Raw genomic sequence first — 26,554 nt, forward strand, 5'->3', positions numbered from 1 at the left:
TTATGTGTGCATAACAGATATCTTTTCTGAAGTCTTTTGTGACAGGACTTTAGTTAGTGGTGGAGGCTTGTAGAAATACACTGCCATGACCACAAAGACGATTGTGACGATTTTGCAAGCAGCACCTGAATGCAAAGAACAGGAGAGTTTTTATCACACTCACTTTCAGTAGCAGACAGTGTTTCACTCATTTATAAAGCTTCATATGGTGAGTTAAATACACCCTGTAAGACTGAAATTCATAGCCTCCATTTCAATGTACTCTACATGAATGTCAAAGGGCAGATAAAGAGTCATACAGCTGAATTTAGACCCCTCACCTGCCTGCTAATTTTTGCTTTCTTCCAATTCTGTATTTTTTCACCTTATTCTAGCCTGAAGTGCAAATCTTTCTTATTTCTTGTTTCAGTACTGTCATTTGCTATATCAATATTCTCTACTCCAGAAACTAAAACACCCTCTCTCCCACTGGTCTATATACCTCACATATGAAGGGAGCAAACAGTTACACAAGTCAGGAATTTTTCTCACTAGTGTTAAGAGATATTTTCAAGAACTTCATATAAGTTATGGAGAAGTGAAATGCAAAAAGAGGAAGAAAGCTCCCCAGACCTTAACTGCCAACACGCAACCCAGATAATCACGAATAATTTGAGTTGGAAGGGAACCTAAAGTCTGTCTACTTCCAACTCTTGTGCTGGGGGCAGGCACACCTTCCACTAGATCAGACTGCTCAGGGCCCCATACCTTGCACACTTCCAGGCATAGGGCATCTACACCTTGCCTGTGCAACCTGCTTCAGTGCCTGGATATTCTTTCAGTAAACAGTTTCTTCCTAACATCTAACTAATATCTGCATTTCAATCCATCACCCCCTGTTCCATTGCTATGCTCTCTTACAGAGTCCTTCTCTATCTTTCTTGTAGGATGCCCTTCAGATACTGAAAGGCCACAGTAAGGTCAGCTTGGAGACTTCACTTTCCCAGTCTCAATAAACCAAATTCTCTCAGCCTTTTCCTTATAGGCAAGGTGCTCCATCCCTCCTACCATCTTCACACCCCTAATCATGCTCATTGCCCTGAAGACAGACTGAAATGTGAGCCAGTCCCTTAAAAATCTAGTAAATAAAGTGTGACAACGAAGCAAGATCAAGACAAAAATTATTTTGTGCTATTATTAGAAGAGTTTTTAAAGCAGCCTTTAAGGTTTAGTTACTGTGGTGTTTCTCCCATAATATCTTGCTGAAAATGTATGAAAATATGTTAAAAAACACTGCTGCTAAAAAGTGCAAGGTTTTATATCAAATTAATTCCCATCTAGCAGACAGGGTCAGAATATATATTGCCTAGTATGCGTATTTAATATAAAAGACTTACTTATGCTCATCAGCAAATAAGCCATTCTTTCATTGTCATATACCCAGCAAACTCCTTTAGTTTCACATTCATTAATATCCCACAGAGTACAACTCTTGTCTATAGCAACACCAAACAAAATTGGTCCAGGAATAGTACCTAAAAAACACAGCAACATGTTAGAATGTTTGAGTTCCTTGGCATACTAGTTTTCATGCATACAATGAAATGCCAAGTTGGTGGGGAAGATAAACTGGGAGAACCAAATGCTAAACATAGTATTTTAATCAAAGTCATAGGCTTCATATTACATTGTAAGTCTGCACCTAACATTGCTCTCAGTTAACAGATAGGATGGAGAGAGTTTATTCATTATACAGCTTTCACTTTGTTAATCAAGGAATTAATTCAAAGACTTGAGCTTCTTAACTTCCTCTGTCTTCATTGGAAAAAAATAAATCAATGGTGAAAAAAACTAATCAAGAAACCAGGAACTTAGCTGAAAGGAAAAAAGTTCCTTTCTTCTGATCATACACACCAATCTATTTCAAATTAAAAGAACTAAAATATCATTATGTTAAATGTTCAATTACATATTTCTCCCCATTCCTCATATGTAGCAAAGCTTCCAGTAAAAATTTCACTAAAAAAAAGCAGTGTTTAAAATTATTCTTGTACAGATTTTATTAACTCCATGTGATTTTTGTGTGTTACAATGCCCAAGTGTCTTGCATCCAAGTATAGCTAGTTTTAGAAAAACACACCAGGTACATCACTGCACGTCTACTCAACCTACCTAAGGCCTAAACTCTACTAGAGCTAACCAAGTGGCTATGTCCCTCACTAGGTCTTCAGCCTAAAACTCCTGTGTGATTCTTAAAGCCTACAGCAAAAATATGTTGCTGGCAAGTAATGCTGTTAGTTACTGCCTTCTTCAGTCACAGTACAGACAGTGCAAAAAGTTCTATCACTCCACAGTGAAGTCAGGAGTTAGAGATCTAGCATAAATATCTGAACTCTGAGTAAAGTGAAACAGAGGGACCTTCATACAACACTAATCACAGTCTTCCAGCTTATTTCTACCTGTGAGGATGTTTGCTTTTATTACACTTTATCAGTAGAATGACTTAGATTAATCATAGTTTGAACAGAGCAAGGCAGAACTCACACTGCGAGTGTTACATATGTAATCTCAAAGGAGAAGGAATGCCTGCAGTACTAAATATTGGCATAAAAGTCCAATCAACAACTGTTTCTTGTCCCAGTCTTAAATTAAATATACCATTTAAAAAGATAATTAAATAAGAATTCTAATTATGCCTGAGAAAATTCAAATGCTTGTGGACCAGAAAATACATACCCTTAGCTCTGTTTTACTTAAGCAGAGTCATCTGTCTTAATGAAATGCTGGAGCTGCTTAGATATAGAATTTAAGTATTATATTTCCCACATCATACTCTGAAATTATTTATGTACAACTATCTACAATCTCAATAAAAGCTAAAGTTACTCAAGACATTTTAAAGGAAGGAAGAAGAGGAAAGGTCCACATATTCACATTTCTTTTAACTTCTGGATTTCAGATGCTACATGAAACTGTTTCCTATTACATCAGTTTTTGTTATCTCAGCTTTCAGAATAGGTCTTCTTCCAGGGAAAGTAGCACCAGTTGTCTTTTACTGAAAGAATGACATTTATCTGTACTTGGTTTGTGCTCATAAGAGTGATAAAGGCTAAAGAGAGCATGCATGCCCTATTAACAATGAATCTGAACACAGATGTTACCTTACATGTATCCTATAAGCCAATGACAGACTTCTTCAAGCACCTCTGAAAGCTTTTTAAGGCATTATTTTAAAGTCTAGAAAAAGATGTCAAATAAGTAGATTATTCAGATGCAAATATTTCAACAAGAAAGTCATACCCAGTAGCCGCAGAACCACTAACTGTACTCCAAGAGCAAATGAGCGCTGTGTATCTGGCACACACCTGTAAATAAGATTTGCAGTTTAACACAGAGTAAACAAGTCCCACTTTGTGCTGTGTCCCTGAGTGAATATAATTTTTCTCTATGTACTCTTTTAACCTGTTAGCTACTGAGTTTAGAAATCCAGTGTGCAGAACAAGTAACCCAATTATTTCAAGTAATGTTTAGATAAAAGACAGGAAAAACACCAGTAGCCCATCAAGAAATTTTAGATTTAACTAGTTTTATAAAATAGTATAAAGAAAAAGGAAGTTTGCTATCAGCACCCTGATATACTGTTGAACATTTTTCCATGGAAGAACCAAGGAAATTAAAACAGTGCTAGGATGCAATCCTGAGCTACTATATATAAAGAAGAAAGTATATTAGGATTCTATTATGCTTAAAGACAATTAAAAGAAGGAGAATGAGTTCCACATCATGCAGGTGATTAGTTCTAGTAGTACAACACTGTCATGAATATGCAAGTTTACATTTGAAATTGCACAAAATAGGCTCACTGAAAAGATATCAATATACTGTAAAAATTACTGACATTTTAGCTATTTAAATTAGTTCTTGAAAAATTTATCTACCTACAATCCTTTTTTCCATAAAAACTGTTCTACTATTTCAGCCAAATTATATAAAGATTCAAATATCCAAATGCTACTGCTTAGAATTACTGAAATAAAACTATATCAACTCAATTTTGAAGATAATGCAGAACTTCACATTATTCTACCCTCACACTAAGCTGTTAATTCCAGATTTACACCAAACCTGCCAGGAGGCTATTACAAAGCACTGTTGTACGATGCTGCTGATTTCCTCAGCCTCCTGCCAAAGGACACCTAGCCACATCCTCACAGAGCAATATGCTTCTGCATCATGGCTATCTTTTCACTGGAAGTAATAGAACTGCAAGTCAAACTTTAACATAACACAAAACAGCTCTAAATTCAGAATAAGAAACACACTTTAAAAACAAAAAAATCTAGCTTTCACACATCTAAGTTTCAGCAATTTGAAAGGCAGCAAAAACACTGTTTTGAAGGAGCAAAAACACTGGTTAACTCACTATCACATTTTATATTAGTGACCATCATACATACAACATCAATAACATGAGAAACAGTCTATAATCCTTGATAGACTACAATTTTTCAAGCTAGAACTCCGGACTGAGACAGGAATTTAAGGTTGAAAATACAAGACTAATTATTATTATGTCCTTTTCCTGATATAATTTTAAATGCTGACACTATCAAAAAACAGGCTAGTCAAGTATTTTCTTCATCGAAGCACACAGCACATTTATTCCTTTTTGCTTTAACTAAAATAGTCAAGAGTGCTCCCATAAAATGAATTTTCTGTATGCTAGAAAGATATTTTTTAAATAAATTCAAAACTTATCTTCTAACAAGAGTGAACAGTGGTATGACTATCCTCTCTTTAAAGTACTGCTAGCTTACTACACAACCTTGTTCAAATACGACACTGCAAAGCAAAAGAATTATTTCACTGATAGTAGTTTTCAAAAGAATGTCACCTTTCTTACAGACCAAAAAACATACCTGAGAATGGCCACAGTTGTTGGAGTAGTAGCCATAAATGTAAAAACAACAGCAAAAAAGAAGATGGCCAGGAATAAAGGTAAAAATTTGCATTGTGTTGGACATTTCCCAGGGACAGCTTCATAGAGAAAGTCTTCTGAACCACTTCCTCTTTTTGGTTTCCCAATACAGGAACAGTTGTGGTATGTCTACAAATAATTTGTAAGACAAAATTTATCTCCAAAAATGACACAAAATGACATATTTTGGTAAATTTTCATTACATTTGCATCACCCAAGACAAGAATAAACCCTGACTTTACCATATGGGAAAGTCAACTTCCTGATGAGCACATGATACTAACACTAATTTTTAAAACTCGTTCACCAGTATACTTGACTGATCCACCTCACCTGAGCAAACGGTATTTTTGTATTTCTGACCTAAAAAGACAGTGATAGCCTCCATTTTGTATTCTTTGTAAGCTTTTAGCTACAAGGATTAAAAATTTGCAGAAGTTAGAGGCAAACCATATGCAGAAGTTAGAGGCAAACCATATGCAGAAGTCAGAGGTAAGCGCTACACTTAAGAATTAAGCAGTAAAGAATAGAAGTAATATAGGACCACTTCCATATGCAGATGAACAAATGGAACATGCTCTTCATCTAAATCCACAGTTTGTTTTCAAAGAAAAATATGTGTCAGCGAAGTGTGAAATTTCAACTGCAAGAAGTAGTTAGTAGCCTACATTTTCTTATGGATAATACCGTCTCTCATTTTCCAGTATAAAAAGTATAAAGGCCTGTCTTGGGTCAGCTTGCCTTTTGGATCTCTTTATACTGCTCCCACATCCCTGCTCAAGAGTTTACTGTACCAGTACAGCCAAACAGAGAAAGCCCTTCAGTTCCAGGAAGGCTTGATAATAGCCTAGGCACTTTCATAGCTTACCATTACTGCATCAGGGGCTATTGACATTCAAGTTTTCAAAACTCACGAAACAGGTTGTCATGTACACAATAAACATTGCATTTTGCTTAAAGATCTAGGTAAGAACTTCAGGTTCTTCAGAACTTCAAGACAATTGCTGACTTTTCTGATTGTCAATTCTACTTAAAGTACATTTAAAGCTAACTTATTTTCAGCATTAGGAAGTCTGGTAGATGTAGATGTACACTTGGAGAATGACATCGCACAAGTGAGAAACACTGTGGCTAAGCAGTAAACCTTCACAATGAAAGAAGGTGGGAAAGACTGCTGTGCCCAGAAAACTCACAGAACAATGCAGGCTGTGAATGACAGAACTGTAGCACAGAAAACTATACAGAAAACAAACAGCTATGCCAGTTCAGTTAATCAACAGTGATGAAAATGCTTCTCTCTTGAGTTTATTATACAGGAAACCAGAACAAACCATGTCAGCTATCTTCATTGTGTAAAATACCTTTTTCATGTTGTTAAAAACATATGAGGCACATCCCGCAAAACAGGGAGAAAAGTACTGGACTTCATCACTGCCACAAACTGGGTAGTATACGGAGCGTAAACACCTGCAGTTAGCATTGCATGGTGCTGTTAAGTTATATAGAGTGCCTGTTCTGAAAAGCAGAAGTTCATAGTCTTTTAATAAAGCAATTGAAAAACAGAAGATATGTAAATAAGTAAAGCAGGATTTATAGCATAATAAATTTTAAAATACTCTATTCATGTTATTTATGCACTTAGTTGTTTAAAAGTAAGCATAGTAGTTAGAGCTCTAGATCTTCCATTTATTATACACCTAGTTATTTTTATGCTGTTATTCTATCCAAAGACCATTCCTCCAATTTCAACTCACAAAAGAGACGACAAAATTCTGCATCTCAGTCCAACTCATTTCATCCTCTCCCTCCCACTTAGGAATTTGAATTTCTTCAATTTATAATTTCAAGAAAAAAACCAAGATTAAAACCAGTATTTGGAGGTGTTTATTCTCCTGATCATACTCCAAGATTTTTCCCTTTTTTTGATTTGAGTCCAGTTGCAAAGCTACCTCATTTTTACTATTTCTAACACTGCCATGCAAACATCTAAATTGTATGAGCACAAAGACAACTGCACATGTTAAATGCAGAGTGCAATGACACACCCTGAAGGGCCTTAAAGATTTCCTCTGGCTGTTTAGGGAATAATTAATAACAGAATTTACTTTAACTCTTACACACTGTATTTACTTTCAATTTACTTCCAATATAGGTAATCATATGGTTTTATTTGAAGTAGTCCCACTGTATTATTAGCATGAAAAATGATTTTGGTTTGTGTGAGGACTGTCCTAAGGCAAACCAGAGAAAACAAACACATCATTTGATTTTCTAATAGTAGTTCATTCATAAGTAAAGAATTTTCACAGGTTAAAAGTTCAGTCAGCTAAAACCAGGATACTGACACTGCCATTAGAGTTTAAATATTGCTCTGTAAAATTAAATTTCCACATTAATTATCTAAAGGTATGTTTATTTGTGAGAATTTGAGATGGCAAAAATACTAATAGAAATAGTTTATCTAGGAATTAACTTACATACATTTAAACTTCAAATGGAGTATTAGGGACATCATAACTACATATAAAATCCATTTTGTTGTAGTTCAGCAGAATCGCACTAAATTAATTTTTGCTTCAAGCCTAAGCAAATTAACTTCAATTCTTCTAAACATGAAGAATGAACTACAGTGCACCATAGGAGATCAGTACTTTCAGTACCTTCCTAGCCCATGAGGAATGCAAAGCCTAGACATATTTGGTGGCAATTGTCCTATACACATGTGAAGTGTCTCCTTCTCGGACCTCCAAAGAGGGACTGAACATTCTCTTACTGAACACAGTAAGAGAAAAATACAACAAAAAAAGATACTCCTGGCTTTTCTTATAAATCTAGCAGATGAGACCATCAATTGCTCATTAAAAAACTCTATAGGAGTTTTTCAACAAGAGTCCCACAGACATGTGGAAATAAATGAGGTACAGAAATAGTCACTGCATTTCTGTTCCTTCAAGTTTTCAAGGAAGCGCTGGGCAATAGAATTTGGCAAAACCAATTCTTTGAAGTGCATGTTGGACAAAATTATGTTAGTTCTGCTGATAGCCTAATTTAGTAATAAACAGTGTTACTAAAAGTAAGATGTTGTTTTCATTAACACAAACAAGTGATCCTGTATTCATGTAATTCTGAGACTAAACCTGCAAAAGCTACCCTCACCTTTCTAAGCTATTTTTCAATAAGAAGATAATGCTTGCCATGAAGGATTTCTTTAAATTCTCCACAAAAATCTACATCAAATTCCAAGTCAAGGAATCCAAGTCTCAGTGCAGTCTCATAATTTTTTCATTCAGAAGCATTTGTTCAGTAGCATAAGCAGAAGACAAACACTTGGCTGTTCTTCCACAAGTTTATAAATTTATTATTTTCTTAAAGCTACTGCTACATATTTTATTTCTTCATGGCAAACAGTTTAAGAACTGGCACTGTATTAGTGCCACTAACTATTCTGATGCACACATCCAGTAAAGTATAATCCAACATGTAACACTGAGTAAGGCAGAAATGAGACTTTTTTATAGTGGATATCAAGGGAAGAGATATAGTTCAGGACTGGTTTACTTCCAATTGCTGTAGATAAATAACCTTTACAACAGTTAAGCTACATAACTTATAAAGTTACACAAAGCTCTAAAATACAAGTTAGCGATATTTAACTGAGGATGAAGATCAGTTCAGCTGTAACTTTTGTCAGCTGCCTGTTATCGTAGGACCTGATATAAAAATATGGGTAATTTCATATACCATTTTCTATACTATATTTTCAGCATTTTACTGATGACTACTGATTCTTTTGCTAAATGTGTAACTATAAGATTTCCATAATCTGAATTATGATTCACAGTTCTGAGTTGTCTGTGTCATCTGTCTGCTGGAATTTTTTGACACTGAAGCAAAGCCATATTTTAGTAATCCAATTTCAACACTGGCTTTTAAATATACTGTCAATTTATACAGCAAGTTTTAAAGATGAAATCAGAATGAGTCATAACTTGGCTTTTTTGGGCTTTAAGGATTCTTTTTTTCTTCCAGTCACCAGTGTATGGAACTTTGTTAATTCACTTTGTATACTTTTGCATACCAGTAAATTTCTACTTCCCATTAACTTGCATGGGCATTAGAGGTTACAAAACCAATTTCCTCTCCAGCCCATCTTCTGTGTTTTCATGGTACATATTATGCTACTGTGTCAGCAAACTGCACCACTCCTCTTCCCTATCTCATTTAGCTTCAAGTGTCTTTATGAATTGGAGAACAACTACCAGATTATGCTTTTATAGAAGATAGCAGTATCTAGCCTTTGCATAAAAGGGGGCACTTGGGAAAACAATAAAAAGGTATTTCTAAGTTATTTACCAACTTACACAGCATACAATTCATGCCTATGATTTTTTAATATGGCATCTAGCAGTCCCTTGGTACCACCCTACTTGAGTTATTTGCACAGCACCTTCTGGCTCTTTGGCAGACCTTCAAACAGCTGGTGTTGCCCATGGCTCTGTTAATTTATGGTGGAATAACTGACCACTTGAGAGCAGACTTCTGGAATAGCTAGTTGCCCTCCTTCTCCTTTTAAACCCTGCTGGTGTGTACTATTTAAAACTAAGAGATTTAAATAAATATTAACATTAAACCCAAGAGTGCATTAAAATATATTTACCCCTTATATGTTTCAGAGACACCTGCAAAAGGTTCGTTCCCACATTTAGCAAATAAAAACACTGTGTTTAATATTAAGGCCACTGAACAGGTGATTATCATGAATCTGATTATGCTTTTGCAATCCATTTTGCATTTGGAAACCAAGACACCACTTATGACTTGGCCTAGCGCTGCTCCTGGAATTAGTACAAGTCCTAGAGGAAAACAAGACAAGGAGTAGTTACATAAAAATGCAAGACTTAACTGTGAGCAATTTTATGCTAAGAAAAAAATCAAAACAGTTACCTCCAAAATGCAGTCCATGTGATATTGTTTTCAAGTCATACTACCAGAATCTAACTATATGAGTAATTTATTCTACTGTTACACCACCTTTAGCCTTTCCAGAGGTTTAACTGGAAGTGTAATTTATAGCTGTCCAAAACCTAACTTCAACATAGCCAAACTAGACAGATGACTTAGAAGCACTATGGGGTGGGAGTCTCTGAACACCAGTAGGTGTCCCCACAAAAACAGAAAATCCTGTTTCATTCTTTCACTGTTTTTATGACATGCCCATGTTCTTTCTTATAAATCTGTTAGGAACGTTTTAATAAAAGAACATAAACACTATTACACAAGCGACAGCACACAAGATGCAAGAAGTCATCTACTGAAAGATTTAAACAAGTCTAGATCAGTGGGTCAGTTTTGCTCTCATAGTCCATATAGTCCACAAGGATTTATCCTCTTTGCACTCCAGATAAATAACTGAGCATTTTTATATGGCTGATCTATTATACAACACAGAACTCAGTGTAACTTACACCAACATGAGACAGCTACCTGCACAGACAGTTCAGGTACAGTGACAAAACTGCTCAGGCCACAGACCTGGGCATTCCACAAACCACAGTCAATGACAGTTTAAATAGTTTCCATGGTCATTGGTAATGCTTAAACTAATTAGGTCAGTTCAGGTACAGACAGCTTTCAACATTACTGTAGGCATTTTTTTAAAGCTGTACATTTAATTAGCACTGTCAATATTTTCAACTCAAAGACATTCAGTCAAGGTCTATGGACAAAAAAACAGCAACACTCAGTTTTTCACTTCACTCCTAGTTTTTGGTTAACAGCTGAGCATATATTCCAATGTGTTTTTATATAAAACTTACAGATGCTTTGTTTTGATGCAACAATACTATCTAGTACTACCCAAAGAAGTAATTCAGAAAGTCTTTCCCAAACATATTTCTGTTGGAAAAAGAGCAGCTCAACTACCATAGTTATAATGCAAGACTCTACAGCTTAACAAGACACATTCTAGGAATATTATATCTGCATATTGAAAGCAGCTGTTAGCATTTATGGGCATTTCTGCCTTAACCTGGTCACTATACTTCAGAATTAATTGTATCAGTGAAGGGAACCTACTGAGCACAGCTCTTCCATCTGATGTTTTCTGTTTCTCCAATACTCAGTTTTTCATAGCTCTTTCCTGTTCTACCTATTACTTCTGCATATCAGATAATAAACAGATGACAGTAAGCCAACTATACAGTCAGTTACATAACAGATTATATATTCTGATCAGTCATTTTATTGCAAATCCATTGTAATGTCAGTGTGGAATTAAAGAAGAGAAAAGCAAAGTCAACTTCTTATTTGTGATAAGCACTGCTTTTTTTTCCTAGCTGCCCTTCATCTTGATTGTTTTAGTAGGGACTAAGACACTAATATTCCTTCAGCCAATTTTAGATAAAGGAAATTTAAACATTTTTCACCAAGAATAAGAAAAGAATAAACTAATAGTAAACTAAAAGTTTCATCAGCACACAAAATTCTCAATCTACTTTGAATAAGTAGACTAGAGTACTTAAGGACAAGCAAGAATAACAAAAATACTGTTCTGATTACTACATTCCATCTAAGTACATTCACAAATATCTCATACAAAAAAGATACCCATATAATCTTCCACCTCAAACATTAATGAAGTGTTCAACTCAATATATTTAAGATCTAAAATTAAAAAGCCATATTACCTCCAAGAGTTGCTGAAGAACTCGACGACTTTCCAAACTGATTTTCTATAAACTTCGGTAGAAATGTGGCAAATCCAGTGGCAACTAAAGCTTCTGAGGAACTGGCTATTATTAGACTCATAAGCACTGGATTCCTCAGGAGTATCTATGGGGAGAAATTATCAAAACACTCTGAAAATTATTTGATTTTGGTACCAACTAAAGTGGAAATTGTTGTATTTTAAAAGTAGATACTCTGAAATGGAACTTCAGTAATATGCTTTTCTAACAATCTCAAGCATCAACAAAATGAATGTGCATTAAATTATCAGTAATTTTCCTATCACAACATAATAAGCCATTTCTAGAGACCTCTAACATCTGGAAAATAATTTCATTTCTCAGAATATATTCAGTTTCAGCAAATTTGAGATTTTTCTTACCAGGAGAGCCATAGGAAAGTCTTTAAAACTTTGTCCAATATTCTTGGTCTGTACCAGTACCTGACCTCCATCATCATGAGTTTCTGAGATTTTTTCAGCCTGAATTTTTGCAGTTCCTACAAATGGTCATATTTATTGACAATGAAAACATTGAATACCTGCACTCTTAGACAATGTCAAAAAACTACAAAAATTTGTTTTTCCTTTAGCTGGGAAAACTGTTTCAGATATTATAGGTCTTCTTGCCTGTTTTATTGGTCCAGATTTTAAAAGCGATTAATACTGTATTCTCGAATGAAGACTTATTGAAAGCATCATACTTCCACTGGAAGGTCTTGGCTACAAGAAGATATTATCAGGGACATCCTAAAAACTTCAGAGTATGCTGAAGCCCTTTTTTTTTTTAATCATCCTTATATTCTCCCATTTCCTACTTTGTTTTTTCTTTTCCTGCATAATTTCTTCTGCTAATACTTCAGTATTAGTATAGTAAGTCCCTTTGGATACTTATGGAATTTTACATTGTTCTTGGCGAGTAACACAGAAGCTTTAAATATAGTACTGGGTGCTTAACTACAAACATCTTTCAAACTTTGAACACCAGTCTTCATGCTAGGTATATGTTTCCAGTCCAGTCCATCATTATAAAGCATCACAGACTCAAGGGTTGAAAGGGGACCTTGAAGATCATCTATTCCCAACCCCCAGGCCATGGGAAAGACCACCATACACAAGATCCTCCCTCTAGCTGATTCACTTTGGCTGCATACTGGAGGGGGAAACAAAAAAAAAAAACTTGATCTCAGATTTTAGTCAAAGCCAGTTAACTGATAAACGAAATCAAACAGGAAACATTCAGTTCAGTACTCTATAACCTACAAATATGAGCAAATGTCTCTTCCAAAGTAGCCAAGTACTGCTAAACCTTTACCTGGTAGGTGCTTCGGAAAGCATGAGAAGGGTATTATAAGAAGCCAAATTGCAAAAAAGCACACAAGAAATCCTATCCACCATGCTCCAAGCCAACGTGGGTCATCTTGATCCACCTTTGTACTGAAAAAGTAAATCAGAAAAAGCAGGTTTACTTTTCTGAATTTCAGATTTCAGTGAGCTGGAATATTTCCTTTTAATACATTTTAACAGAAAGCCTTTTAATATTGCTATTTTCTTAGTTTTACATGAATTAAATGTATTGTTTGCTTGTTTAAACCAACTTCACTAGGCAACTATAAAAATATTGAATTCTGCCAAAGGTAGCCTTCAATTTATTAGTTAATGCCATTCCAATTTAAAGACTATTCTTTGGCCCTGAATTCAAGATTCTGAGGCATTATGAAGATACTGGCAATGTTGGATTTAGAAAGATTCTTCATAAACAGTGAGTTATACCAAAACCAATTCAGAAGATCAGAATGCCACTGCATCAGTTTGAAGGCTCTAAACAGAGGAAATAAAAGTGTAAATTAAGTTGCTGGCTTAAACATTAGCAAAATTTATAACACTTCTTTAAAAAAATTGACTATTAGTCAACAAATAGATTTTCTTGCAAGCTCTTCCCTAGGAGTTAAGGATCCTAACTCTCATATTCCAGCTCAAGGAAACAGTTCCACAGGACATCAGGAGATTCAGCTTAACCCCGAATAAACAACTAAGCAAAAGAAAAAGCCTTTTTTGCTACTGAGGTTTAAAATAGATACTATTTAAATACTAAAACTATTTGCACTACAGAGAAACTTTCACACACAATGGAGTTACTACTCACTCTAGGAAGTAGCTCACTAACTTGAAACCTTTATAAATGCAACTTGTTTCCAAGTTAATGAAGCTCTTGTAAATACACTATTTTCTGAAAAATCTTCTCCTCGCAGGGAGAAAAGCTGAATATTTTAATAAAAATTATTAGGAAAATAAAATAGGAAGCAATAAACTAAGTTGTATCTTGCCTTTTTGGGATCTGGATATCAATATAAACTTGAAGCAGCTGCCCTCCTAAGACATAGCCAATAGCAGGACCCAGCAGAGACATGGCAAAGCCAACTCCTAGAAGAGAAAATTAAATTCACTGTAACTTCTTTAATTCTTTTTAAACTTTCTTTTAATAGTGTTCTTGAGTCAGCTCCAGACCAAAAGGTTTATGTAAGTCAACCTATTCTTTCACTGTCACTACTTCAGTTATAGCATAAAGAAAACAAAATCTGTAATTATGCCTCAATAAGGAGATTTGAAGCTCTCAGGAGCTTCAGAGATTCGGCAAAAGGTATTTCACTGATTGTGCCTTTAAGCATTATAATATTGCACTTTTCCCCATTTTGTGCCTACATTTAAAAAATAACTGGTTAAAAAAATAATACAATTTTGAACATTGGTTGTTAACTGTATTAATCATAATCTTTAAGAGCTTTCTTATTTCTACTTTTGAATCATAAGTTGTTTTCTAGATCTTTAAAACCAGAATACAGTTACATTGAAGTGTATGACTGAGTAGTATCTGCCTCAAAATACAAAAGCAGGGCTCTTAACACCTCCTGAGAGTTTTAAAGAAAAAAAAAACACACAAGCAACAAAACAAACAAACACCCTGACCCCCTCTCCCCAAAAAAGAAATCACCAACCTGCAAAGTTGCTGGTGCAACCATACCCTAACAAAAGAGTACAAGACTTTTTTGATGGCACAATAGCATTCCTGGCCTACCACACAGATTTCAGTTGCAGTGTAGCAGTCACTGACAGCAGGAACACTGTCTCTGCAGATTAACACTTGCAATGAATAGCAACTAGATCCATCTTTAATTAGTAAACATGAATTCCTACTGTTTCCCCAGGTGAAATAATCTGGATTTCTCATTTGTTTCAGAAGTGCATGGATCACAAGTACTTAATGTCCCTGTAGTTAGTAACAAGAAATGACTGGGGAGTCAGGAGGGTGAGAGGGGTGCAAGAGGATAAAGTAATGCAAAATATGACAGTCAAGTAAGTCAAAATAAATATTGAGTAGATATATCCCAGTCTTTCCTACATTTCAGAAATAGTGACATGGTCACAGAAACTTTCTGATTTAAGTTCATATTCATCCTACAGAACTTCAAACTGAGCTTAGAAAATGTCTATTTTCTCCCACACACTCAAATACCATTTGGAATTGTTTAACTTCAGTGGCTTTTGTTGTAGATGTCCCATTCCTTGTGAAAATGCACCCAGTGTAGAGGAGAAAGCAAATACCAACTTATGAGTTGCAGGGTTACAGCAAAAGGTACTAGCAGCTATTTATGGACCATTTTAGGGGTGGGTTCTGGGCTTATTTTGGGGTTATGGTTTGTTTTCTTGGGTTTTGTTTTTTTCCTGCATTGCATAAGCCTTCTTGTATAAGGTAAAGCAACACAACATACTTAAACACAGTACTCTGCATGAATAAAGAAAAATAATCAAGGCTTAGTTACCTATCCACTCATTTGTATTCTGCCTAATATAACAAAACTGGAATGTAGTTCTCTTCTGAACTCAACTCAGTTGCCTGAAGATTGTTCATGAATTAGTTTATTGTATTGGTCTTTTTTTTAAGTATGAACACTGACACTATTCTCCTGAGTTTTCAGGTCTTGTTCCTCCAGTTATGCAGACAACCCTAATTCTGGTCTATTTATTTCACTGGATTCAGGGAAGGAAGAAAAAATGTAATACTATCTCTCTCAAAATAAAGAAGCAGCAAAACTAAAACTTGTCTTTTTCATCTAAGAGTTGCCACAGGCACCTATCCTGTTTGTTGGCATCAAATGAAGTAGCTTGCCTGGGAAAACTGTTCAACATTTGCATACAAACAAATAATTATTTCAATTTTGCCCCTTAAAATGTTGTTTTAGTCTGAAAACAGTCCTGGAATCTGAGATGTTTTGAATTCCTCCTGCAAGTTAAAAGTATAGGTAATAAGTTTTTATTCAGCTTACATATGAGATGGGGCAAATAAGTATCTTTATACCCACAGAAAACACACTTAGACTGCAATGAACTTAGCAATAAAATGGCACATAACCTAGAGAATGGTGACTGAAAAAGATTAAAAACTGTTGCTAAGTATTAGTACTCCTTACTTTTAAACAGCCCCAGTGAAGCAATCTCTGTACTTCCAGTACAGCCAAGTGCTGAATTTATATCTGGCTAGAGAACTGGATTGATCACATAAGGCACACCAGTGTTAATGCACTAAGTGGACAGCCTACTATTAGAAGGTAAGTAAATAAAATTATTAAAGGATGTATTATCTAGCTACTGACCTGACTCATACACAGTATTTTTCAACACCTGTGACTAATAAGTTTTTTGCGACAATTTATTCTGCTGTTAACAGACACGCTACATGAACCATTTAACAATTTTCAGTTACTGACATGAAAAGGTGACACGAGAGTGCTCAAAATACCTTCACCATGAAAATTCAAAAGACTTGGTACATGGAGCAGAATAATATCTACATTTCAGTAACTGATGTAGAAATACTTTATGAATGTAAATAACAATTGCAAGATTGTTTAATCAGAGGAATTCATAAAAACACTTAGAATGCATTGCAGTCTATGATCTGTCCAGACAATGTTCTATAAACAGTTTTAAATTTACCTATATAAAGGGAAGACTTGTGTTTTGGGACACTGTCATCAATAAAAGTTGTCCCTAAAGTATATAGAGGAGTTCCTCCAATTCCCAGCAGCAGCTGTCCAAGGATAAAGACATACAGATACTTGCGAAGTGAAGAGTTTTTGCTGGCACTGCAAGTGGCATTAGCAAAAGTGGTTTCTGCAGTTCGACATGTGTCTGAAAAACAGAGACAGCAAGACTTTACAATTCTGTTACTTAACTCACAGTCCAACTTGAAGAATAATCTGTACTGAAAGCTAAACTACAAAAAATGCTGTTATGTCAGGCTCCCATTTTAATTTTCACACCTATTAATATATCCAAAATTTGCAGTGCCAAGCCTTCTATGGTATCATATCCCAAAAGAAATACTAGAAGAGCTTGGTTTTTGTTTCATCTCCAGGAAGAAACAAGATTGAAACAAGATTGAAATAGCCTTATAAATATGCTTGGGCAACAGGAATGAAATTACCTTATAAATATGCTTTGGCTTGTTGAAAGTATTATTGACCAGATGTATGAAAAAATCAACCAACCACCTGTCAAAATGGGTCATTCCACAGGTTATAAGTACTCCCATGTAACAGACACCTCATTGTATTTTTGCACCTTATAACAATTCTGAGGAGCATTAACAACTTCCACTCTTAGGTGGAAGTGACAGAGCAGCCTGCACAACCTGAGGAAATCTGCCTGACAGAAAGTGCAGTCTGTCATTACAAAAGATAATTCTCCCTTTACATTCAGTCTTTGAGAAGTGTTTGCCTATGAAGAAGGGAAAAACCTAAAAAACCTACACCACTCTCTCACAGAACACACACTGCTATGCCTCTAAAAGGAGAAGTTAATATAAAGCCTCTGCACTTGTGCATACACACAAAGAGAAAAGTAGTGGTACAGCAGGATAAGGTTGTGTCTGCTGCTGTAGTATTTGGTACTACAAGGAAGAAAAAAGACAAACTCAAAACAGGGAGTACTGTATTGTCTTCTCCTTTCTTTTGCCATCATTGCACTCTTGGTAGCAGAATACCAAGAGACAAGAGGTAAGAGAAACATTTCCATGGTTTTCCACGCAAGTACATGAAACCATAAAGAGGATAAACCCATCAGTTTGGTAGTAATGAGCCCCACTAAACAAATATATGAAAATGTCATCCAGGTCAGATAAGTAGACTGATTAATTCACACTATTTCACTGCAAAATTATTACAGCCTTTATTTTCCTTAGATCCTTTTACATCTGAGAACCCTTTTTACTTATGCAAAGAAAAGGCAAGATTCAATCCACACTATGGGCTCACAAAACAAAGTGTAATTACAGAAGGCCACACACTAGGTAAAGAAATCTTATCTAAATCATTACTTCCTGTAGCAGACAATAAGTGATACAGTGTCATTGAACAGAAAGAGGCCAACATGTGGGATAAGAAAACCTCACTTCAAAAGGAAGAGTGTTTTAAATTAAGTTTTCCTTCCTTTCAACTTAGGAAGTATCCTGGGTAATCTGTCCCGGTGTCTGACTGTCTTCACAATGAAGTTATTTTCCTTGTGAGAAACCAGGATGCACATTTGCTATCACAGACATATTGAAACATGCTTAATTTTTAAAATAAAATCCAAGACTGAAGTTTAAAAGTATATTGCTTATAATATCTGCAGTTTTCACAGTCCTCTGTGATAATTAATCAATTAAGTTGATTCTGTTAAGGATGCACCAGCAGGGGGAACTCCTGACTGCACACACCAGAGCCAGCTATGGCACTGGCAGCCCATGCAACCTGGGAATGTTACCAGAACAAACTGCTGATCATACTCTGGATACAAATTTGAGCCTAAAACCTTTCTGGAAAATAGAAAATGCATTTTTACCGTGGCTTGAAAAACAAAAACAACAACAAAAACCAAACAAACCCCCCCCCCAAAAAAAAAAAAAAAACCCAAAAAAACCCCAAAACAATAGGCAGACAATTGATTAGCAAATCTTTTAATATGAAATGGGTTAAACTATTTCTAGGAAGAGATATTATGATAAATAAATTATGAAATAGATTTGTAGAGTAGGATATGTGTATACTCAGAATAAAAGGAAATTCCAGTAAGATCCAGTAAGACTTATGCTGGAGGCTAGATGTATTTTGTATTTCAGACTAGACTTACTAATTAATATGGTATCCACATTAAATATTAATTGAACTCTACTTTAAAGTTATCCTGCATGTAAAATTCACTGTACTGACATAGAACAAACATTAATAATCAAGTAACCAATTAGTAACAAGACCTGTTCAGAAATAAGTGTTAGATTTTAATACAAAGCATCAAATACAAGCTTAATTAAAAAAAAAAAAAGAGCATTGCTATAAGCAACTCACACAAATAATTAAAAGGAATGCTTTTGGGGTGTGGTGCTATTAAATTCTGCAGCTAATAGTGTTTCATCAACCTCAGAACTAGCTAAACCAGACATCCCATAATCTTGTGGTTGGTTTACTTGACCGTTAAGACATGCTGTTGCACTGCACCTGAAGATTTATATTGACTGCCCCAGTGCTGACATTCCCTGCCTCTCAGTCATTTATCTTTGATAGTGTTTTAAGTCAGCTTAAGATCTTAAATGTGTTCACCACCACACAGCATAGGCACCTCCATTACAAGTCAAAACAGCAGGCAAGCAGTCAGCTGACAGTGCTATGGTGAAGAAAAACATGCCAATTCAAAAATTCCCCACTGCTTTTAGATTTCAAAAGACCATGTGGAACATGTCCCCAATAAAGGTATCAATATATACAGCCACCTTCAATGATGGATGTTGGATAAAACAGTAACATGTTCCTTGGGATTTCAACTGAAATTGTTTGAAAGGAGTAAAATCAGTTGGAATAGCTGGTAATCTGCTCTCCCATCCTAACAGTATCTTGCTCCAAATGAAAAAAAAAATCAGATTTATGTATTAAACTTTTATGTATTAAATTCGGCTTCCCTTTCATCAAAGTGAAGTAGAAAGGTCAATACTGAAACCAAAACTATAGGGAAATGAGACTGTAACAGAGCCAAGATTAAGGAATTTCAAGTAATTATCTGCTCATAGCCCCCAAAACACTAAAGGTGTTTTCTTCTGACCTGTTCAGTTAAAAGTACAGTTAATTGCCATTTCAGATCCTCATTTATTAGATAGGAAAAAATAGCTTGCCCAACTTCTTAAACTAACATGTAGACAGCTCATAAAAGTGGACAAAATGATTACTACTGAAGATATTAATTTGAGAATCAACAACCTTGCATCATGTTGCTTAAGAGCTACTGATTTTTTTTAGTGAGCACTCTAATATGGTTAGTCATTGAAGACATAATTTTGATTAAAGACTGCAATAACAAGACAATCCGAAAAGATTAAGTCACCCTGCTTTAAACATATCTGAACATTTCTGTATTATAGGTGTGCCACTAAACTGACATACAAATAATTGGCATTAATCACACTGTGCTAAGTCTTGTATTCTGAGAAAAGTTTAAGAACTGAGAGATAGGTACACCCATGATTGCTAAGTATTGCTTTGTTCAGTACAGTTCAGTACTGCTTGTTTCCCCTCTATTTCAAACAAATCCACAAGTTAAAATCAACATCTTTTAAAAGAACTTAGAGAAACTTGTCAATTAATTAATCAACATGCCTTTGATAGTTCAAAACTACAAAGAAATGCAAGCGAAGTTGACAGCCTTCAGGTATGATGGGAAGTCTTAACAGCTTTAACATTTCTCCTACCTTGCTGACCTAACTTAATTCCTAGTCACAAAGAGATGCCAGACAATTTTTTCTTTAAAGTGAATTTTAATTGCATTCATCAAGGCAAGGAAAGAAATCTTTTTATTCAAATGTTGCTTAAGAGCAAGAACTGATATTGACACTCAGATTGCTTCTGGAAAAATAAAGTTCACTGTGCAGAGAGGTGGCTCTTGGACTTCTGGATTTCAAAGAATCAATTTTCAGTTACAGATAGCACCCTGTTTTAGGACATTGACAGAGATTAACTATGCTGTAATGAATTGCACCAAGTTAATACAGAGATTTTAATTTTTTAGAGTAATTTTCAAAACAACCATAAGCTTACCTTCAATTTTACCTCCATACTGGTATTTTCCACTGCTGAAGTGTGGTAAGGAAAATACAAGGGAGCCCAGTCCTAGCATAAATGCTGAGAAAGCAAGCCATCGTGGTTTGTGCCCTCTTTCTCCAAAGTAAGACACAAACAGTGACAATAAACAAAAAGCCATGTCATAACTTGCAGAGATTAAGCCAGTGAGGGAACTGTTCAACTCGTAACGCTTCTCAATTGTTGAAATACTAATGTTAATCAGGCCATTTACCACAATACCTATGAAAAATAAAAGAAAAGGAGATAATTAGTCAAAGATACTTTAATTCAATAGAGTTGCATGATGGAAAGGTTAAAATTAATATATATTTATACAAGGCTGCTTTATAAGGTATTTATTAGCTGTAAAATACAAGTAGATACAGGTACAATACAGCACCAGCTTAGCCAGTCAAATTGCACAGGACCTATATATTTGTCTGAAGCACAGAGCTCAAATGGAATGCATTACAGTGTCGTAAGATATTTCAAAAATTGAAGGTATTTTAGTCAAGGTTGTAACTTGCATTAGAACACATGCTATGACTGAAGCAAGTTCAGGATATAGTTTTCAACTTACTGCAACCAACTAACTCCCTGCCACCACAAAGGGAAGATAAAAGAAGGTGAATAAACATGCATCCTGTATAATATAAAAAAGTGTAAAGCTATGCAATAATTCTTTGCAACTGTTTCAGAGCAACTGAGGTGATTTACTTCAACTGAGCAAAGAAGGTTTGCCCCTTGAATCTGTAACTTCCATGAAGTTACAGAACAACCTGGAAAGAAGTCATCACACAAGCTGCCCTACCAAAGCACAGGTGAACTACAAGAAAAAAATAACTGAAAGTACAACTAAGCTACACCTGCCAGTGCATGCTTAAACACGTTGTTTGTCCATTTTTACAAAAGTGCTGTTTGTCGACCAACTTAAATCTTCTACACTGCTTCACATTCTGTTTCTGTGGAAAACACTAGGTAGTTAAACTTTCATGAATTTGGTTTTAGAAGTTCCAAAATAGGATTCAGTTATAAGATAAATAGCTGTAATTGTAACACCATCAGATAACTTTATCATAGTCTAATTAAATTGTGCCTATAATAAAATATATTGTGAAGTCTTAGAGTCAGTGGTATAAATATGTCTGAGTTCTTTAAACCTACAGATGACTGATGAGGATCTGCCCTGACACAGGCCCTATAGTTACTCTAAAATGAAAACATGATTTTCTATTGTCTGTCTAAGAAGGGAACACAAGACTAGTGACAGAAATGCATTTAAGTTAGTTTTTGACATGCATTGCACCATCCATAAGTACAACTACTTGAGCTAAGCTTCAACGTCTCCTTAGAGGACTTTAATGTATTTAAAAAATCTACTCCAAATAAACCAGCTCTTTTCTAATAGCCAAACTTCAGCTTTCTATATGGAAACAACTCTTGGCACAATTTTAGTTCCAGTACCCTACTATGGCCTCTTTATTAAGGCTGACAATTTCACCTGTCAGTTTACTGACTTACACTTAACTCATATGGGATTGACACAAGTATTCAGGTGTCCTTCCAGTGCCATTAGTTACACATTCAGCAACTTTATTTTCCTCTTAAGAAGCATTAGCCAAGAACAATACTAGCATGAAGGAATGAACAAACAAATTTTTCCCATCTGCCAGAACTCAAACATTGACTAAGGCTTTAAAACACTTGAATGAAGGTGTGCTACACAGCAAATGGATTAGAGCCAGAAGGCATTGTCTTTTACAGGTATTTTAAGCTGCTACCTTTAATTTAAATTCTAAAAGCCATAAAATCTTCCATTTGATCTGCATAAATGCAGATGTGATGAATGGCAGCATAACTTCTCCAATTACATCATCCAGTGATTAATCACTAAAGTATGTTCAAAAAAGACAGAACTTGGCTGATACTAACTTGATCTGAAAAGTAAATTCTGTAAGGACATCCCAACACTTAAAATTATAGCATAGAAATTACCAACCAAAACCTTGGTCTCCTGCCACATGTGGTAGAGATTTAGGTACAGTGTGTACTGACGCATAAAATCCAGATTAATTATAAACCAACTTTATTTGCTATCACAAAACACAGGAGTATTCTTTTTCTTCATCCACTCAACAAAAATACATGTTTTGCAGTTGTCATAAGAATGGTGGCTTTTACAACGAGCACATAAAAATAACAATTAAAAATGCCTTGGTAAAAGTACCAAGTCTAATCAGCCTATAAAATATTAGTGATATTCAAAGATTTTAGGAAGATTAGACTGACAGTCTTAAACTATGGTTCAGTTATTTTACTTACTAAAAATTATTAATGACATGAGAAATAAACAGTCCTTCTTGTACTCAAAATAGTGAGATAATCTCTACCTTGTTTTCTTGTACAGCTATGAACTGCAGGACACCCAGTTAATGTATTACTAGATGCAATAATACATTTAGGCAACTCTTAAGTGCCATACAGAAAGTAGGTATTAGTCATGTAAAAAAATTCTAGGCAAAGAAGTGTTTTGAATTCTGGAAATACAGGTTTTACATGTACTTAAAATGAAAAGGGCCAAAAATTAGAGTTAAGTTCCACTTGAAATCTTCTGGGAAGCTGCAGTACAGCATATCAGGTGCTAATGACACCAATCTATTTTTGAGAGCAGCTAGAAAATATTCTGACAAATACATGCTTTCAGTTAGATTCACAACATACCATGTCACTACAGATAATCATTCACTATGTTCACTCATTTAAAAAGTCTAGCACAACAACTTACATTCAGCAAAACTGTATTATGGATTACTTCATTAATCTTCAACACATTAAGAAATAATCTTTTCTAGAGGTGCATTAGACAAGTTTAATAGATATATCTTCCTCAGTGACTGTTTCTGTAATTTGGAGGGTAAATCAAATTATTAGACCCAAGCTAGAGTACAGTATTAGGTCACAACGTCAAAATCCTGTAGTGTTTTGTATGCTTTTATCTAAACTCTGAAGCTGCAAGATCTGAATATTTTCACAAAGTTTCACACACAAGCCTGAACTTCTTGCTGACAAACCTTGTTTTTCCCACATCTCAAAAAGAATTGCAGCTTGTCTTCAGCACCCAGCTTCCTTCATGTTTTAACTACAGGAAAAGTTCTTGTCAGAGAATCCAGGTAACACATCAGGAATGTCACAAGATCTGTAATAGTCATGCCTACACCTGCTTCCAAAACAAACATCCTAAGTTTCTGTCCTTTAAGGCCCTAAACCTGAACTAGATTCTTTAGGCACCTGACATACATATAGAGTTAGACAACAGAAGCACAAGTAACACAAATAACCTCCTAAGGGGACAGAGATTCTTATAATACAAGCTGGTTTTTGGTTGGGAACCTATCGAGACTACAACCAAGATTTTAAAGCATGCTGAGTTTGTTATTCAGCTCAACAATGAGATAAGAACAGAAGGACTGATTTAAAGACATTTATACACATTAGAAATATTCAAGACACTATCTTTAGTTTAACAATCTCTTCAGTGTCATATTCAGGGCATTTTTAATTGCCTATCCCTATTCCTATGCCACCCAAAATATTTATACGTGTATTCTAAAAGTCTTCTACTACTCAGGTACTATTGAAACCTATGATGCAAGAAGTTCTTCAACAGACACACTCCCTGTTTTTATTTATAGGGAAAACAAATTTGGAAGGACAACTGCAACAGGAATCATCTTCTGACTCTACCAGCTGTAGCATGACCTTTCAAATTCAAGCAAGAAACAACAGGCTTATCCCAAAACTTTCTAAATATTTATTTTCTAAAACTATATGCTAAGACAAGATCAGAATCTGAAGGGGATAAAATTAGAAAAAGTTCAGAGAAACACATACTAAGGCACTAGTTCATGCAAAGACTCCCCAAGCATCACTAAAATCCTTCTAGGTTTTAAGCAGTCTCCAATTCTCTTCTCCTCATACCATTCCAGTTGACTCAGTGTGATTCCTCACGGAATGGAGCCATCCAAACTGCACATTTGTTTGGTGTAGGCTGCTCCCTCCTCTAACATCAAATATCCAGCATTCCCCTCCATACCTCTGTAAGAAATCCCTTTATGATTAACAAGCAGCTTCAAAGCAAATGACTCAGGAAACACCTTTTCTTTCCTAGCTAGTCAAATAAAGTTGAAAGGTTATGAATATAGACCAAATCACTCCTTCTGCCAGACAAGTATCCAAGCTTCACAAACCTCAATTTTTTATGTTTTTTACAGTAATTCTTCTCCTCCCCTCAGTCAATATTTCTACCAAGTCTGAGGCTTGCTAAGGCCTTAACCAATCATTACAGAAAACCAAAAATATGGACAAGAATCTTGAAGCTGAACAGGAATTTAGGGCAAGCTAAACTTCAGGTTACTCTCAAGGTCACCTTAAATCCCTAGTTAAGTTTTAAGAAGATGGCTGCACTGGATTCACAGAACAAAATCAGGTGTTTTTGCTGTTTTCAAGTTTACCCAAAGTCCTACCCAACCAGGCCAGCATAGCGTTTCAATTAGCAAGAGGTAAGACAGTAGTGGGGTGCTACAGTTTTGTATTTTTATTGGTGTTTTAATCCCTGTTTGTTAAGTCTCTGCCTGTGTGCGCATATGAAGCACCACTTCCCTGTGGTCAGCAGGGATGCAGCAGTGACAAGAGCATCAAGCAAAGATGCATTTTGCTTGATGCACTTGATGCGCTTGTCACTGCTGCATCCCTGCACGAAGGTGCGTGGACTCAGCAGTGGTAAAGTATGTGGCAAAAGAAAAAGGACAGAGTGAAGTAAAAGGAGGAATATTGTGCAACTTCCCCATCCCCCAGGGCACAGAAGAAAGTAGACTTTCTTCCCCTAGTCAAACCATTACCGTCACTGTTCAGCCGCAGCACTACAGGAACCCTGTCTCTCCATACCCAGCACCCAAAACATCAGCCTTTGCCAGCGGGGCTCCCCGCAGCCCGGGACGGGGAGCAGCGCCTCCTGGGCAGCCGGGACAGGTTACCTTGGAAGACGGCCAACAGGCTGTAGGCAGCCAAGTACCCCTGGGCATTGTTGCAGGGCTGCAGGACTCGGGGGGTGCAGCGGCCCCACCCGCAGGGTCCCTCCTCGGGGCAAGGGCCGGGCCCGGCGGGGGCCGCGCCGCCCGCCCGGCTCGGCCGCCCGAAGTCGGAGCCGGGCGGCTCCAGGGCCGGGTTCTGGATGGCACCGCGCTCCATGACCCCCAACGCGCTGGCCGGCCGCGGCTGCCAGCGGCCCCCGCGCCAGCGCTCGCTAAATAGCCGCGGGGCGGCCCGGCCCCGCCCCGGCCCGCCCGCGCTGCCGCGGCCCTCAGCGGCTCCCTGCGCCGCGGGGCCGGCCTGCGCTCTGCGGCCTTCCTTCGAGGGGGAAAACAGAAACAGGCGTCACGAAAAAAATATCAACCAACTCAGAAAAGCCAACAGGAATGTTCCTTTTGAGAAAATGGACAATCCCAAAGACTTTAAAATGTTCTAAGTGTTGCAAAAAGGGAAAAGTTGCAAAATGTACCGGATACGGTACTTTCCCATTTGAGGCAATATGATTTGCCCACAACAGAACCTCTGGACGCATACAAATGCTATCCTTTTGAAGTATTATTATCTTCCTGTACCTCAGAAAGTTTCCACGTGCCGGAGATCCCAGTCATGAAACACATTGACTCAGCTGCAGACATCAA

General features: G+C 36.3%; 1 protein-coding gene across 1 annotated transcript; it reads right to left on the minus strand.

The window, feature by feature from the left end:
- On the minus strand, positions 1-26,075 carry LOC110477854 (solute carrier organic anion transporter family member 4C1). The gene is made up of 13 exons (XM_031507319.1): positions 25,862-26,075; positions 20,805-21,068; positions 16,678-16,872; positions 14,010-14,106; positions 12,998-13,119; positions 12,067-12,182; positions 11,645-11,789; positions 9,616-9,811; positions 6,320-6,473; positions 4,899-5,086; positions 3,280-3,344; positions 1,377-1,514; positions 1-125 (listed from the first exon to the last, which is right to left on the minus strand). The coding sequence occupies exons 1-13, from the start codon at positions 26,073-26,075 to the stop codon at positions 1-3; spliced, it is 2,019 nt and encodes a 672-aa protein (XP_031363179.1).
- Between the last annotated feature and the right edge of the window lie 479 nt (positions 26,076-26,554).

Source organism: Lonchura striata, chromosome Z, assembly GCF_046129695.1.
Source record: "Lonchura striata isolate bLonStr1 chromosome Z, bLonStr1.mat, whole genome shotgun sequence".
NCBI classification, from domain to species: domain Eukaryota; kingdom Metazoa; phylum Chordata; class Aves; order Passeriformes; family Estrildidae; genus Lonchura; species Lonchura striata.